Source organism: Sebastes umbrosus, chromosome 24 (assembly GCF_015220745.1).
Source record: "Sebastes umbrosus isolate fSebUmb1 chromosome 24, fSebUmb1.pri, whole genome shotgun sequence".
NCBI classification, from domain to species: domain Eukaryota; kingdom Metazoa; phylum Chordata; class Actinopteri; order Perciformes; family Sebastidae; genus Sebastes; species Sebastes umbrosus.
Window position 1 is genome coordinate 12,747,852 of NC_051292.1, and position 14,701 is coordinate 12,762,552.

Here is a 14,701-nt window from a genome sequence, read left to right on the forward strand (position 1 = left end):
CACTAACTCCAATACTGCACTATACTGTACACCGACCGTGCAATATCACTACTACTCAGGTGTAACTCAATTCATACTGTGCAACACTTTCAGGTGAAATTTCGGCCCAATCACTGTGAAATATCATATTTTCACTTGTGCAATTGTGTTAATAGTCTGTTTATTGTCAATACCGTATATATTGTTCTTATTTTCTAATATTTCCTTTTATTTAAATTGTTCATATTTTATGTCTCTCTACTTTTTTGTTTTTTTTTGTTTTATGATGCCTCTTGTTTCTGCACTATCCCCTTTGCTGCTGTACACTGCAAATGCCCCCACTGTGGAACTAACAAAGGAGTAAAAGTCATCATTTCATTCGGACCGAATTAAATGTTTGGACGGGTTTATTACGGTCCTGCGATAGCTGCAGATGCAGGATTTTTTTTTTCTTTTGTTGTCATAGCTTTTTTGATTTATTGATTGCTGTCAGGATGCAATGAGAATTTCAAAAAATCAAAAAAAAAAAAAATTGGTTTCTAAAATGCATTACTTACTGTAGCTTTAAGGGCAAGTTCGCAAAGTTTTTTGTTCATCTTTCTGTGGATTCACATTAAAAATCCTACCAGGAAAGGTAGCTTTATGCCCTTTCAGCTGTTAGTTTTTAATGTGAAAAAGTGCACGACGTGTTGAGTTTTAATTCTGAACAGCATGAACAGAACATCCCATTATTGAAAAGAATATCTAAACTGTATCTCTGTTAAAAAGAGAAACTGAGAGCAGCAGAGTGGTGAGTATGACATTTTAAAAGAGGGAGAAATTGTACTAAATATAATAAACTATTAAAAAAACAGGGTCATTTAAAATAAGTGAAATAAAATATGAAGTATTATCAAACTGACATTCAGACAATCACATTTGCACACACAACCATCCAATCAAACCCAATTGTTTCTTTTTTTTCTCTTTTTTAGAAAATACTGTGATATTTTATTAAAAATGTTGCAGAAAAAGTTTATACAGGTGTCCAGCCAGAAATATCTCTATTATCACTTAAGGCAAAACTGCAAACAAAAAATAAGACCAACTAAGGATTTTAAAAGTCTACATTAAAACCCTTGTTATCTTGACTGGTTTAGGGACCAAATGGCAAGAATATATCTTTTTATAGAATTTACAAATGTAGCTTAAAATCTTCTGGATGTACTTCCATTTTTTTCTTTTTTTTTGTAATAGGATGCAAAACGGAAAGAGAGTTCTTGGTTACTTTTGTTGTAATTTTATAATAATTAATATCATTAATATTTACACTCATTCACTTGCTTTTGTAACCCAAAATATCACAAGCCTGGCACAATACTTTACATATTGCTAGCATATGACAATTTGAAATATCTAACATATATTTCTTTACAAACATATCCAACTAATATTGATACAAAAAAAAAAAAGATCACTGCCTTTTTTATTTCTAAATAATACATTGCTGGTCACATCGTAAGCTCAGGCAGTGCTGAGATCGCAAGACAGAAAAAAGCCCACAAAGGAAACTATCGGAAGCGTAACAGGATGACGGCAGGTTGATGGGATGAAGTCAGTCCTCATTCTCAGACAGGAGACGTGTCTGAAAATGGAGAGTAAAGCTCTTCCTGAACATGCATGTCTAAAGAGTGGAAACAAAGCAAACGCACGAGACAGTATACTGTGATGTGATGACCTGCAGACGCACGGTGTGCAACTCTCCGAGGATGGGATTGTGTTCGCATTTTGGTCGTTCTGTGAAAAAAAAAATAACGAAACGCGAAATGATGAATGTCGGGATATATTTACACGCATCTAAACAGAAAGCACAAGCTGGAAAAACCCAAAAAATTTCAGCCAAAATAAAAAAAAACAATAATAGAAGGAGCTCTTTTAATATTCTTTTTTTTTAGATTTTTAAATTTCCACGCACAACTATATACCTTTTTTCTTTCTTTTTTTTTTTTTTCCTTTTTTTTTTTACAAAGTATTCATAAATACATTTCAGGCTGGGGTGTAGAATTCTGTGCCCGTCAGGTGTCTGATGCATGAAGGATCATGAAAAGATGTTGCTTTTCAAACAACAGTCGCCACTTCCTGTTGTGTATTTATGGCACAGAAGCGTCCCGCGGAAGCTTCTCTGTCACACTTGAAACTCTTTCATTTCATATTGTACGAATATTAATAGTCATCCCCTGGTTGCCTTTTCTTTTGGTAAAACTCCTCGAAAACCTTCCATGAAGCTTAGCTCCAAGTAGAGTTATTACTATAGTAACATTCACTTTGAATATTTTCATGAGTTCATGATGAATGTATATGTTTTTCAAGAAGGCATGGTAGCAAAATAACATCTGCTAAGTCTGTGCTTCACACAGTCAGCCACTCGTATTTGCCTTGCGAGGTCAGTGGCTGATCCAGAAGGGAATCCGGCGCCGTTCCCGTCCCCGTGGAGCTATACCCGTGTGGTGGAGTGGCCGTGGGGCAGGTTGGTACTGTTCTGGCTGCCACCGAAAGTATTGAAGTTGTGCAGAGGCTGCATGCCAGCCAGCGAGTTGGGGATCATGGTGATGGTGCTGGGCGTCATCAGCGGTATGTCGTCGGGCGAGCGGCGCAGGGTGAGAGTGTAGTCGGGCGGGCAAGTGAGGCGCAGCGTGTCGTGGGTCTGCAGCGACTCGCACTCGTGGTGGTGCTCGTGCTCCAGCTGCTGCTGCTTCATCTGCAGCGACATCAGCTCCTCGCTCTGCAGGTGGGCCACGTCGTTGGCGGACGAGGGCGTGTTGGTCGGGGCGGAGTTGCGCTGCGGGGTGGGGACGCGCCGGTTGGACTCATGCCGCCGCTTGTCCTTCTTGTAGTAGAGCGCGGCGAAGGCGAGGATGTTCAGGAAGAGCAGGGAGGCTCCGACCGCGATGGTGACGCTGAGCTCGGTGGAGTAGTCTCTCTTGGTCTCGATCACCACGGTCGACTCGTCGGTTAGGTCGCCGCCCTTGTGCTGGTCGGTGGTTTGTTTGGTGTTGGCAGGCGGGACCCCCGGGTGGCGGGTGGTGGACGGCCAGTTGTTCTTGCCAGGGAACCGCTTGGTGTAAGGGTAAGGGGTGGTGTCCTGCGGAGGTATTTTGGTGGTGGTGGACACGTACTGAAAAAACTCATTGATGTTGTGGAGGTGAGGAACTAGTTCCAACCAGAAAGCGACCTTGGTAGCGCGGTAGTGGTCTCGGACTCGAGGTTTGAGGCCAATGTGGAGGTAGAGCTGATCTTTGGGGTTGTACTTGGTCCAGGCTACCTCCTCGAAACGGTTGGGTTTAGTGTGGATGAACTTTGTGTCCTGTGGAACTGGTTGGTTCGGATCCCTGAAAGAGAAGAGAGAAGAGATGAAGCTCTTTTAATGTAACTGTATGCCGACGATAAAGGGCTGAATCATTAATACGCTCTCCAAAAAACGTTATGACACAGTAAGCATACAGGAAACATACTAATTATTACATCCACCTTCATCACCATTTAAAACATAATGACCATATTTAAAGCAGCGACTCTGCAAATGGACTTTAGATCCACTTAGCACTAATCTGTGACAACTCCAAACGTGTCATTACAACAAAAAGTCAAAGCCTTTTTATTCTATTCTCATCTCCCTCTGCTCAAAGCTAATGTGTTCTCCGAGGTGACTCTGAATTTGAATGCACGAGCTGACAACATGTTCCGCGTCCTTTATACACCAATGACACTTTTCCAGGTTTCTGTTTGTCACATTTTCTTAATATTCAATCTCACCCCGAGGGTGGTTTTTTTCTGTAGTTTGGAATATAGTGCCGCCTCTCTGGTGACTTTGTGGGAGTGATTTCATTAACTTTGGAGAGGTGAGGGGGAGTGAAGGCTAGACAACAACCTTGGAGTGTTGGGAGGGGGTATATTTCAACACTCAGGAGGAGGAGGACACATCTTGAATCATGCATTGCATTTTGGGGGCCACCGAGGGAACATTATTGAACGCCTGCCTGTGGAGCGACAGACAGTGAGAACGTCGACACTGGTGCAGTCTATGCATGGGACTATGGGTGTGTTATGGATGTGCACTTCCACCTCCATCTCATTCAAATGAATGCAATATATGGAATGTAAAGTGATAGTGTGAGAAGGTGTGTGTATGCTAATGTTGTTAATGTTATAATATAAGAAAAGAAGCAACAATTTTGGGGGGATTTTTGCTTAAAAGATGATGACAAACTGTTGGTTTAGAGTCTGTAGTGTGGAAGTGACAAACAAAGTATTCAAAAGGTCAGTAGGAAGACTAAAAAACTCATTTTTGAATGTGTGGTTGATGGCCACTTTTTTCCCCCCACAATGCAATTCACAAAGGAAATAGAGGAACTGTACACAGCTGGGGGGAAAAAGAAAATCAAATTGAGGATGGTGGTAAAACAGCTCCAGGAAGGAACACTCCAGAAAATAACAAATAGCTATTACAGTTTTGGGAACTGCGTGTTTTTTTAAAAGGCAATGACAGTCCACAGTTGCAGTTTGATTGATGGTGCAAGTATTTTATCATTTCCTCTAAGTATAAAAGAGTTGTGTATTTTGATTTATTTTATACTAACTGCAAAAACTGACAAACAAAAAACATTATTTTCAGTTTTCTAACTATGTATGTCTAGCTGTGCATCATCAGTGACTAAGCAAATGTGAAGCTGCTCAGCTCAAACATCCCTTAATTTGTTTCTTTAAGGGGGCAGATAGCAGGTCAGTAGTATATGCCAGAATAAGCTCAGCACTGCGTCAGGTTTTCTAGTCATAAATCTGTAATAAACATTGTTTTTTGGTTTGAGGTCTATTCAAATGTTGAAAGTTTAGTGTATAACATTGTGATAGACGTATATGATGTCCATTCCCATGCTCTATTATGTCTCATAAGTTGTTGCAGCAATTTTTGGGTTGATACCACTTTTACACAAATTTGGTGCTAAATATAACCATTTTAACCATTTGATAATTGATAAAAATTATTAATAATCCCTCCAAAATACCAAATTGAGACACCAAGACCTTGAGGAACACCGTAGGAAAAGTCATGCTGTGATTTGGGATCAAAAACGTTTGACATTTGGAGATTTCTGCACATTTTTACGCCGATTGGATGGCGAGCACTTGCGTTGTGTAAACTGCTCAGAAACCCCCTTATTGTCAATCTAGCTAGGAAAGCCATCCATCCTCTGAATGCTCTAGGTCTCTAGTTTGATCCATCCATCCTCTGAATGCTCTAGGTCTCTAGTTTGTGGCTGTAAAGTTTCATGAGGCTGTGATTATCCTAGAGGTCACCACAGGTCATTTTATACAGTGAGGTCAATGAAATGGCTACCATGGGGACTAATATCATCACACATGAATACAGTTGGGCTCATTGGATCCACAAGAGTCTCAGCTTTACAGTGATACCCAAGGCTGGACTGGGACAAAAAAATCGTCCCTGGCATTTTGGCCCAGCTCGTGCGGAGTTTAATAGTGCGGCGCTTCTGTTCCCTACGGCATGTATCACCATTATGAATTTCCCGGAGAACTTGATATGGAGAGGGTTGAGGAGAGTACCAGCAGCTTGTGAGAAGCTCCGGTACGCATGAAAAAGTGCAATTTTTTGTGCCCCAAAACTGCATGTGATTATCATAAAGTGGGCATGTTTGTAAAGGGGAGACTCATGGGTACCCATATCTGGCCATCCCAGTTTTTCCCTCGCCAAAATTTAGCGCAACTTTGGAGCCTTAGTTAATCTCCTTCCTGACAAGCTAAAATGACATGTTACCAGTGGAGGCCTTAGATCTAGTTCTATATGATACCTTTAAACGAGCCTGCTACAGCCTCTGAAAGACAGTAATGTCCACCGAGGATAGCTGGCGTCCTGGGGGAGTTGCTTCATGTTTGAGAAGGATTTCAGGCTGAAACGGCAGATTCATATATTGGTTCTTTTTCGGGATAATATCCGGAGTTCACCAATGCATCGAGTCAGAGGAATCAGCTGAGCCCTATAGAGTCTGTTTGGTTGATGTTTGGTTGGTTTGACAGGATCTAAACTTGGCACAAACTAGGAGCTTGTCCAAGCAGTAGAGGTCTTTCGGGAGACAAAGCTGACCCAAGAGCTCTGAGACAAAGTAATCACAGCTTCTGGAAGGGTTGTTCCACTGATGGTGCAGAACAAAGGAGGGCAGAGAGGGAAGTAAATCTGCAAACACAACAGACCTGCACACACCCGCCATCTGCTCGTGTCTGACTTTTTTTATTTTACCAGTTTAAAGGTTGTTGTTTTTTTTTGCTTCTCCGATTGCGCTACTACTTGTTATTATAAAATCTTTTAGTGCAACCAATTATCAAATATTTAATGGTAATTTGATGGTAACCTGGAGTGGATCACTTTGCTCAGCCTTCTTCTAAATTCCAGCATTTACGCAGATATGTCAGCGTGTCAGCTGACTATAATGAGCGGCCGATATTGACCCCGATCACAAGCTCACTGATGCATGTTGCTCCACATTCCTTTACTGGGAGGATTTATGTGGGGCCGCCAACCTGAGCTCTGCAGTGATTATGCACATTTTGCCCTTTTATAGCCATTTGACCTAATAACTCCAGAAACTATTACAAGCTCAGGAGCTAAACTTCCTTTCTGGGTGTTGGAGTTTGCTTTCTACAGAGGACAACATGGACTTTAATTTGCCACATCCTAAACTTCTGTTTTATGACTGACGCATGTGATTGTATTGTTTCCGTAATTCGTTATGTAAACTAGTCCTGAGCTTAGATAACCGACTCCTTTTTGAAGGTGTTCCAGAATTGCAGGTGCAGAAATAAACTGTTACGGCATTAAAAAAAGAACAGTTTGTTCTCACTTATGTAATCTCCCAACTTTCATCCTCAGGGCGAAAAAAGCAGATAGACAACGGTGGAAGAATACTCACATCCTTTACTTAGGTAAAAGTACTAATACATACCGTGAAAATACACGTAAAAGTGCTGCATTCAAAATCTTACTAAAAGTATTCAAGTATTAGCAGAAAAATGTTCCCTGTCAGTGTTTTCCTATTCTATCAGATTTTTCTGGATTGCTATTTTCACTGACTTTTCTTAGAGTGTGGTTGAAAGTCCTTCCGCCCACCCTGAACGGACTCTCTATGCTAGTACGTATGCTATTAATACTTCATAAGTTTGTCCAACCATCGTATAACACCGATAGTGGGTTTACATTGGAGTTATTCGAAAGCCCAGTTCGTCACATATACTATTGCTAAAGGGCGCCTCCGTGCGTCGGTTTCTGACACCGAGTGGCGCCGACCAAACGGCGGTATTTGACGAGTTGGGAGTGAGAACGTGTTGACGTATCTCTAAAAAAGTCAACTTTTCATAGTTTCAGGAAAAACGTCCCCATTTTCAGCGTTGTGACGATGCATTTTCCAGTTGCAACACATGAAGGAACACTTCATCCTTCAGTTCATCACAAACATTCGACACCAACAAAGAGCTGTCGGATAAATGTAGTCGAGTAGAAGTATAAAGTAATATGGAAATACTCAAGTAAAGTACCTCAAATTTGTACTTAAGTACTGCAGATTAGGATACATCACATAAACAAAACGTAAATGACAGAAATGTTACACCACCATCACATTTTATTGGTCTATTTTGGTAACCTGGACCCCAGGAAGCTGTTGCCAAGGTAACAACTACTATTAAAGGTAGGGCGAACACATTGGTCCTAAATGTACACAGCTCCAACCTGTTCCTCCTGTCATTAAAAAAGGCTGGAGTCGGCCATAATGCACCGTCTGCCCTCCAACTGGTGGCTACATATGGAGCTATACATAAGGCTGCTAGCATGTGGCGGCCCTGTCGTCTCAGCGTTAACATATGCTGGAACAATATGCCGCTACTCTGCCACTGAATGTGCTCAGAAAAGAAAAAAAAAAAAAAGCCAACGCTCGGGGCCTTCCTTGCTCGTTGAACTGCAAAAAGACATGTTTTGCTTGCATATGTTTCCATTAAGCATCCAATCTGTTGATAATAGCAGTGACTCTTGTCAGAGGTTGAGATACTAAATCTGGCCTGCTCGCAGTCTGACAGGTGTATGAAAACAGAGAATTCATAGTCGTAATACGTGTCAGCAGAGTGGTGGAACAGATGCTTTCATGTACTCGGATGAGCTGTAATATATTCAGTGATGCCGTTTACTGTCTGCCACCGGAGCAGCTTTACATGTTTGTGAAAGTATTGCATAACTTTTTTTTCCAATTATGAACATACATGTTTTTCACTCTTAGCTTCATCAATTCATTTTTTTTTCATTTACTGAGTAATATTTTAATCTATAAAATGACAAATACAATGCCTGCAGACAATATTTGGTATTGTTGCATGATAAATTATTTAATGTTATAAACCATTAATTAATTATGAACCTCTTTTTGTCTTCTCTCAGTACCAGGTGAAAGTGTATTTTGTCCAAACAATGTTTGTTTGGCAATGATTTCAATATTTTAGTTACAAAATCAACGCAGGAGAAATTGTAGTTTTACTTCATAATATTTTTGACTGTATTTATATTGAATGTACATACTTGACTTTGGATTGTTTTCTGTTATCTTATTTACATTGTTATTGATCTTATTTGTATTATCTACTTGATCATATTTCATTATTATAATGAAATTACTCCATTTGGAGTCAAAATTATACAATTTAGTTGTTTTTTTATTGATTTTCTACTGTGCATAATGGTAGAATGTGATGATGCACAGGGTAAATGTCATGGCCAAAGGCTCCATTGTGTACACATAGCCTCCTGTAGAGGATATCAGTAGTATTTTAGAGCCAGATTCCCTTTCAAGAGGTAGAAACACCATTTGGCACACTTTGGGTATCCAAGTGTGCCAAATGGAGAGTCCTCCTGGTCCTATCCTCACTAAAACCTTTGTAGAATCGATGTGCTTTGTGTTGTTTATATCTGCTTTGGCACAGTTGTAGTCGAGGAGTTGCTGAATTAATTCAGTGGCATCTCTGTGCATGGCATCACTGCTATAATGGTGTTATCCATGGTGTAATCTAGAAAACGGGATAAAAAATGTTTCCTATATTTCATCACAATTTACTCAGGCGTAGTAACAGTCACAATGTTACTGACACTGGGGATGAATTCTCTGAGGTCTTACCTATCCATAGAGACCAATATCATGCATATAGACCTGGTAGTTGTGGAGCTACTCTTGATTTATTTTAGGGATGTCTGTCTAGGAGAACCTCACCTTCCAGCACCCTTGGACTGTAGAGGTTAAAAACCCAAATGTATAAAAACCCCTGCCCTGAGTTTATAAAGCAGACTTTATGTAATACATGTGTAGTCTTCAAGCCCAAAATAACCCTCTGTGTGTAGTAACCAGACAGGGTGACATACACTGTGGTTGTGGAGACACAGCAGACGCTGACGTTGACCGTAAACCGCTGAGTGCAGCATTGGGTAACGCTGTGCTTCCCACGGTGCTGCTGGTGGTCAGAGGTAACCAGCCATGAGCAGCTACTGACGGGGTTTCTGTGTGGAGGAGTCTGGCGGTGCTGCGACAGTCACTAGAAAACACAGTTATGTTCCCTCTGAGAGAGTCTCTGTGTGTGTCTTTTGACAGTACACAGTCGTGCTGGTTATTGTGGTTAACGCTACTGTCCGTGAGCTCTAAATATAGCAGAGTTATCAGCAAGCCCGTATGTTGTGATCTCTTGCTCATATACAGGCACAAAGCTGGGGTGGCGTTCAGCCAGTTTTATACTTGGCGCTGTCACAGTTACGGGAGTCAACGTAAGAAATGTACCTCAGAGTCTTGCCTATTGCAGTATATCATAGCTGAGGAGATAATTCTGCTCAAGTCCACTATGAAATCCACAACACGTACTAGCTTGTTTTGAGAAGAAACATTTTTTTGTACTTATAAGATGTTGCTGGATAAAGTCCTCACAGTATGGTAAACAGTACAGTATAAAGATGTCACGTTACATTGCAGTGAAAGACTGGCTTTAGCTGGACTTTTATTTTGAAGGCCGATTGTGCCATCGTGACAATGTTCCCTCTAAAACGTCTAATCGTTATGAACTCCCCTGCGGCCAACTGTCACCCCATACAATCAATGATGTTCAATCACCGATCAGTTTGGATCAATCACCAGCCAGGGTCAGTCTACACTCTGAAGTACACAGTAAGTATATATTTTAAGTGCTTTGGGGGCCTTTTGTGTGTTATTTCGGGGTGCAATGAGTTAGAATAGTAACTTCATTCAATATGTTTCATATCTAAACATCATAATAAATCTATAGCTGTTTAGGGCCCTTTTAGTGGTGTTTTTTTCCCATGAACCAGAGTGTATTTCACCAGCGTTTCTGACCACGAGTAGCCGTGACTTGGCTGTGTGATGCAACCATGTCACGGCAGGTGTATTGGACCCAAAGGGAGCTCAGTGTCGAGTGTGAAGTTGTTTTGTACGAGCGGCTCCTCCAGAAAGATGCAAAGCAGCAGCGCCGCAGGCCGAGCATTCAGCCCCTTCTGAACGGGCGTGTTTTCAGACACCAACCTGCCAGGATGCACGATGGGACACTTTGAGCAAGCGGTGGGGAGATCTGTGGGGGAGATTTTGTTGAAAAGCGGCCACTTTCACTCACTGCTTTATTGGAAGTACACTCAAAAAGAAGCAAGAGAAAAGAGCCTTTCCAAAAATGTGTATAAGGCAGCCAAACCCCCCCACATCCCCCGATCAGGCATCACCTGGATGGAAGCCAAACAGAGAGCGAGGGGAGTGAACGCTGCAGCCTATGAAGCTGATCAAGACTTTATTTATTCAACTTAAAGTGAATTTTCAGTTTGACTGGGCTGCAAACACCCTGATACCTAATCTCAAGGTGCGCGGAAACATAAAACGTGATCCAAATATAAACAGAGAGCAAATCCTCTCATCAAATCCAGCATAGCGCAGCACCGGGGGAGGATCGGGCTTGTTTTATTAACCTCCGCTTGATCTCTTTGACTCATCAGTTAATTATTAATACACTAATCATAACCAAATCTCCTGTCGATACCCCCGCTCCACGTCTATCTTTGGAGTATCAGATAGTAGATGTTAACGGTCATTTTAATTGTGTATGATGAAGGTCAGTCCACTAGCCTGGTGGGAGGACGTGTGGATTCAGTCACAATGGTTAATAAATGGTTACCTCATTCATTATTTTGTAACAGTTTCTAGAGTGAAATGTAGTTTTGTGTTGTTTTTATCCATTGTTTTATTTTAATTAGTACTTATTTTGTTCTGTAATTGGTTGACGAGGAAGAGAGAGCCGTCATTTCCATGAGTTTATGGATGAATGCATTGGAACCTTGAACCCTTGCATGTCAACAGCAATTACTTGATTACTTTTGATATTAAAGAAACATCAAATCTAGGGCTTTGTCGATTGATTGATAGATTTAATCGCAAATTAATTGCACATTTCTTATCGGTTCAAAATGTACTTTAAAGGGAGATTAGTCAAGTATTTAATCTTCTTATCAACATGGGAGTGGACAAATATGCTGCTTTATGCAAATGTATGTATATATTTATTATTGTAAATCAATTAACAACACAAAACAATGAGAAATATTGTCCAGAAACCCTCACAGGTACTGCATTTAGAATAATAACTCAACAGCTGTCAGTGTGCTGACTTGACTATGACTTGCCCCAAACTGAATGTGATTATCATAAAGTCTGTAAAGGGGAGACTCGTGGGTACCCATAGAACCCATTTTCATTCACATATCTGGAGGTCAGAGGTCAAGCGACCCCTTTGAAAATGGCCACCACAGTTTTTCCTCGCCAAAATGTAGCGCGGATTTGTAGCATTATTTAGCCTCTATCCCGACAAGCCAGTATGACATGGTTGGGACCAATGGATTCATCAGGTTTTCTAGTTTAATATGATACAAGTATCTTCACTCTAGCTGTAAGAGCCCACTACTTCCTCTGAAAACGCAAGTTGAGTTAACGCGTTAAAGAAATTAGTGGCGTTAAAACAATCTTGCGTTATTATCGTGTTAACTTTGACAGCCCTAATCAAGACGTGATCATTAATGAAGCAAGGTCTGATAGTATAAAGGGTGCTTTTACGTGATTTCTAAGCAGTTTGTGGATGTTTTCTCTGAATGCACAGAGTAAAGAGTGTGTTTTACTCCGTTTGGCTGAGTGATGACTGTAGGAAGAAGGGGTGCAATTTCAGATACAGAAGTGAATGCTAAGTATCTCATATACTGCAGGAATAAATTCTCATACGAATGATGGTATAACATGAATAAAAATGCAATAAAAACCCAAAGAACAAGGACAAAGGACGGCAGCACTCACCCTGTTTTAGCAAAGTTTGTCCAGTAGGTCATGACGACAGCACTCAGCATCACGTCATTTTTGGAGAAGTTGCAGTTGAAGAGATCCGTTGGGCCGATCATGGGGATTCCAAACACGTACGGCACTTCGTCGCCGTGGGCCGAGTCGGCCCAGCTGGGCTTCATGTCGCTCTGACAGTGGTGGTAGAAAGCGTAGAAGTAGGTGGGGGAGCCATACTGGGCGTGGAGGTCAGCTGTGGCCACTGCTGGTGCCACCCACTGGTGGTCAGTGAACAGAGCCACCAGGGTCTTGCGCCGGGTCTCTGGGTTCTCCTTGTCCGCCCAGTCCGTGTACATGAATTTGATGGTCTCGCGCAGAGTGTCCTTGCCCTCCGGGTAGCCATAGAGATGGTCCACAAAGTCCGACACAGCAAAGTCAAAGTCATTGGCGGACACCCCGTCCTCGCTGTCCACGATGCCATCTACGAACTTAAACCCCTCGCCCTGATTGACCCCCAGCATGATGTCGTAGTTGAGGAACTCCCCTTGCTCCATTAGGATCTGGGGGTCATCCGGGATGACGTCGCCATCGATCACAGGCCCGAAGGCGATGTGGTACTTTGCAGGCGTGATGTACTGCTCGATCAGCTCCTTGTAGTTCTTGTTCTGCAGGCACTCCACCAGGTCGATGGTGTCTAGCATGTTGCAGCCCACCTTCTCAGCCAGGGCTCGCGTGTACTTGGCAGGCTGGTAGTTGACTGCCCAGCTGGACAGCGCTGTGCCACTCTGGATGATGGCTTTCTGGAACAGATCTGAGATTGAAGCTCGTATTAATTAATTAATTAACAAAACAGCATGGAAACATACATCATTTACAGTTTTTATTCTTAAAAGATCATTATCTCAGCCTCTAAAGGGCCGTGTCTGTGTTTGATTGACAGTTAAGCCCTGGCAGGCTGAGCCCCTGCAGGGGAACAGAGAGACAATGCAAACAAACTTACGTAATGACCACACCAGCATCTAAAATGACAAAATTGCCACTTGCAGGTACGTTTTGAAGCTATTTAATGTGTTATAGCTGACTATCTAATTAGTGATCTATCCTGCAAACTGATGTCAGCAGTGCCCTTTTCACTGGTGGATGTCTGAGGCTCTTGTGTGTCTCAGCAGCTGTCTGGCTGCTTGGCAGTGTGATTGCCTGCTTGGTAACATTACTGCTTTATGCAAATACAGTTTAGAATTTAATGATTTAGTTTGGCTATATGAAAACAAACTAACCAGTTAAATTTTGCTATTTGGCATATATACCAGTTAATACTGTTCCATCAGATCAGATTGGTCCCTACTTTGGTAGTCATCATTTTTTCTTTGTTTTATAACGTATTAATAAATAGTTCATTCTAAAAATATCACTGAGAGAAACCCAGTCAAACAAAGATCTCTTCTTGTCATGCCAGCATAAAAACATTTCAAGGCAAATAAAAGGATGATTCAGTATACTGACATTACATCTTCGTGTCCCTAATGAACAACCCTGAACATAAAAGATATTTGCTGTGTATATTATATAACAACGATAACACCTAAGGCAGTTTTCACATCCTGGATGATTGGTAGCAGAGCTTCACCGACTGCCAATCAGCAAGTAGGCCACAATACACCAGGAACACTGGAATTATGTGTGTTTTATTGTTCTATTTATACTCTATGCAAACACACAGTGGTGGTGACTCAACCAGGCCGACTTGAAAAGTATATTTTGTGCACACAGCAGACATTTCCCACAAGGCCTGGTTAGCAGAGTACGAGCTTTTACTGCTGCTGCCGTTAGTCAGTCAGAGAATAACTTCAGAACTATACATGCAGAGTGACTGAGTTATGATCTTGGTATGCTGAGCCGGTCTTCATGGCAGCTTAACAACAGCAGAGCTACAATTTACAGGAGCAGATGCAAAAAAAGCAGCATCACCACGAATGCTTGGCGAGGCATGGCGTGTTTGTCGACTCTCTCAGCCTGATTGTTGACCATCGGAACATGAGGACTTTTATCTAAATGTAAAGTAAGACATTTGTATTCCCTCAAGTACAGGATGGAGAAAAATGAAACAGACCTAATAACTGCAACAGAAGACAAAAAGAGCAAATAGAAAGTCTCCCTCTCTGATTGTCTGAGGTAAACCCGATGGACTTCTACCAGCAACATAAAAAAGATTTTTGTGGGAAGGTGCATTTTTCACAAACCCTGTATTTGTTGTGCACGGAAAAGAAAATGGCCTGAGAACAACAGCAGCACTTTTTGAGATCAAATCCTCCAAATCTTCTTTTTCTTTC

The 14,701-nt window shown here is 41.6% G+C and overlaps 1 protein-coding gene across 3 annotated transcripts in view; it reads right to left on the minus strand.

The window, feature by feature from the left end:
• Nucleotides 1–930: 930 nt before the first annotated feature.
• Nucleotides 931–14,701, minus strand: part of nlgn4xa (neuroligin 4 X-linked a) — a 96,691-nt gene continuing 82,920 nt past the window's right edge. For all 3 annotated transcript variants that reach the window (XM_037762250.1, XM_037762252.1, XM_037762251.1), the window contains 2 exons: nucleotides 12,393–13,182; nucleotides 931–3,347 (listed from right to left, as the gene is read on the minus strand). In XM_037762250.1, the coding sequence (XP_037618178.1) occupies nucleotides 2,453–3,347; nucleotides 12,393–13,182 (1,685 nt within the window). In that variant the 3' untranslated portion in view covers nucleotides 931–2,452. The remainder of the gene's footprint in view (nucleotides 3,348–12,392; nucleotides 13,183–14,701) is intronic.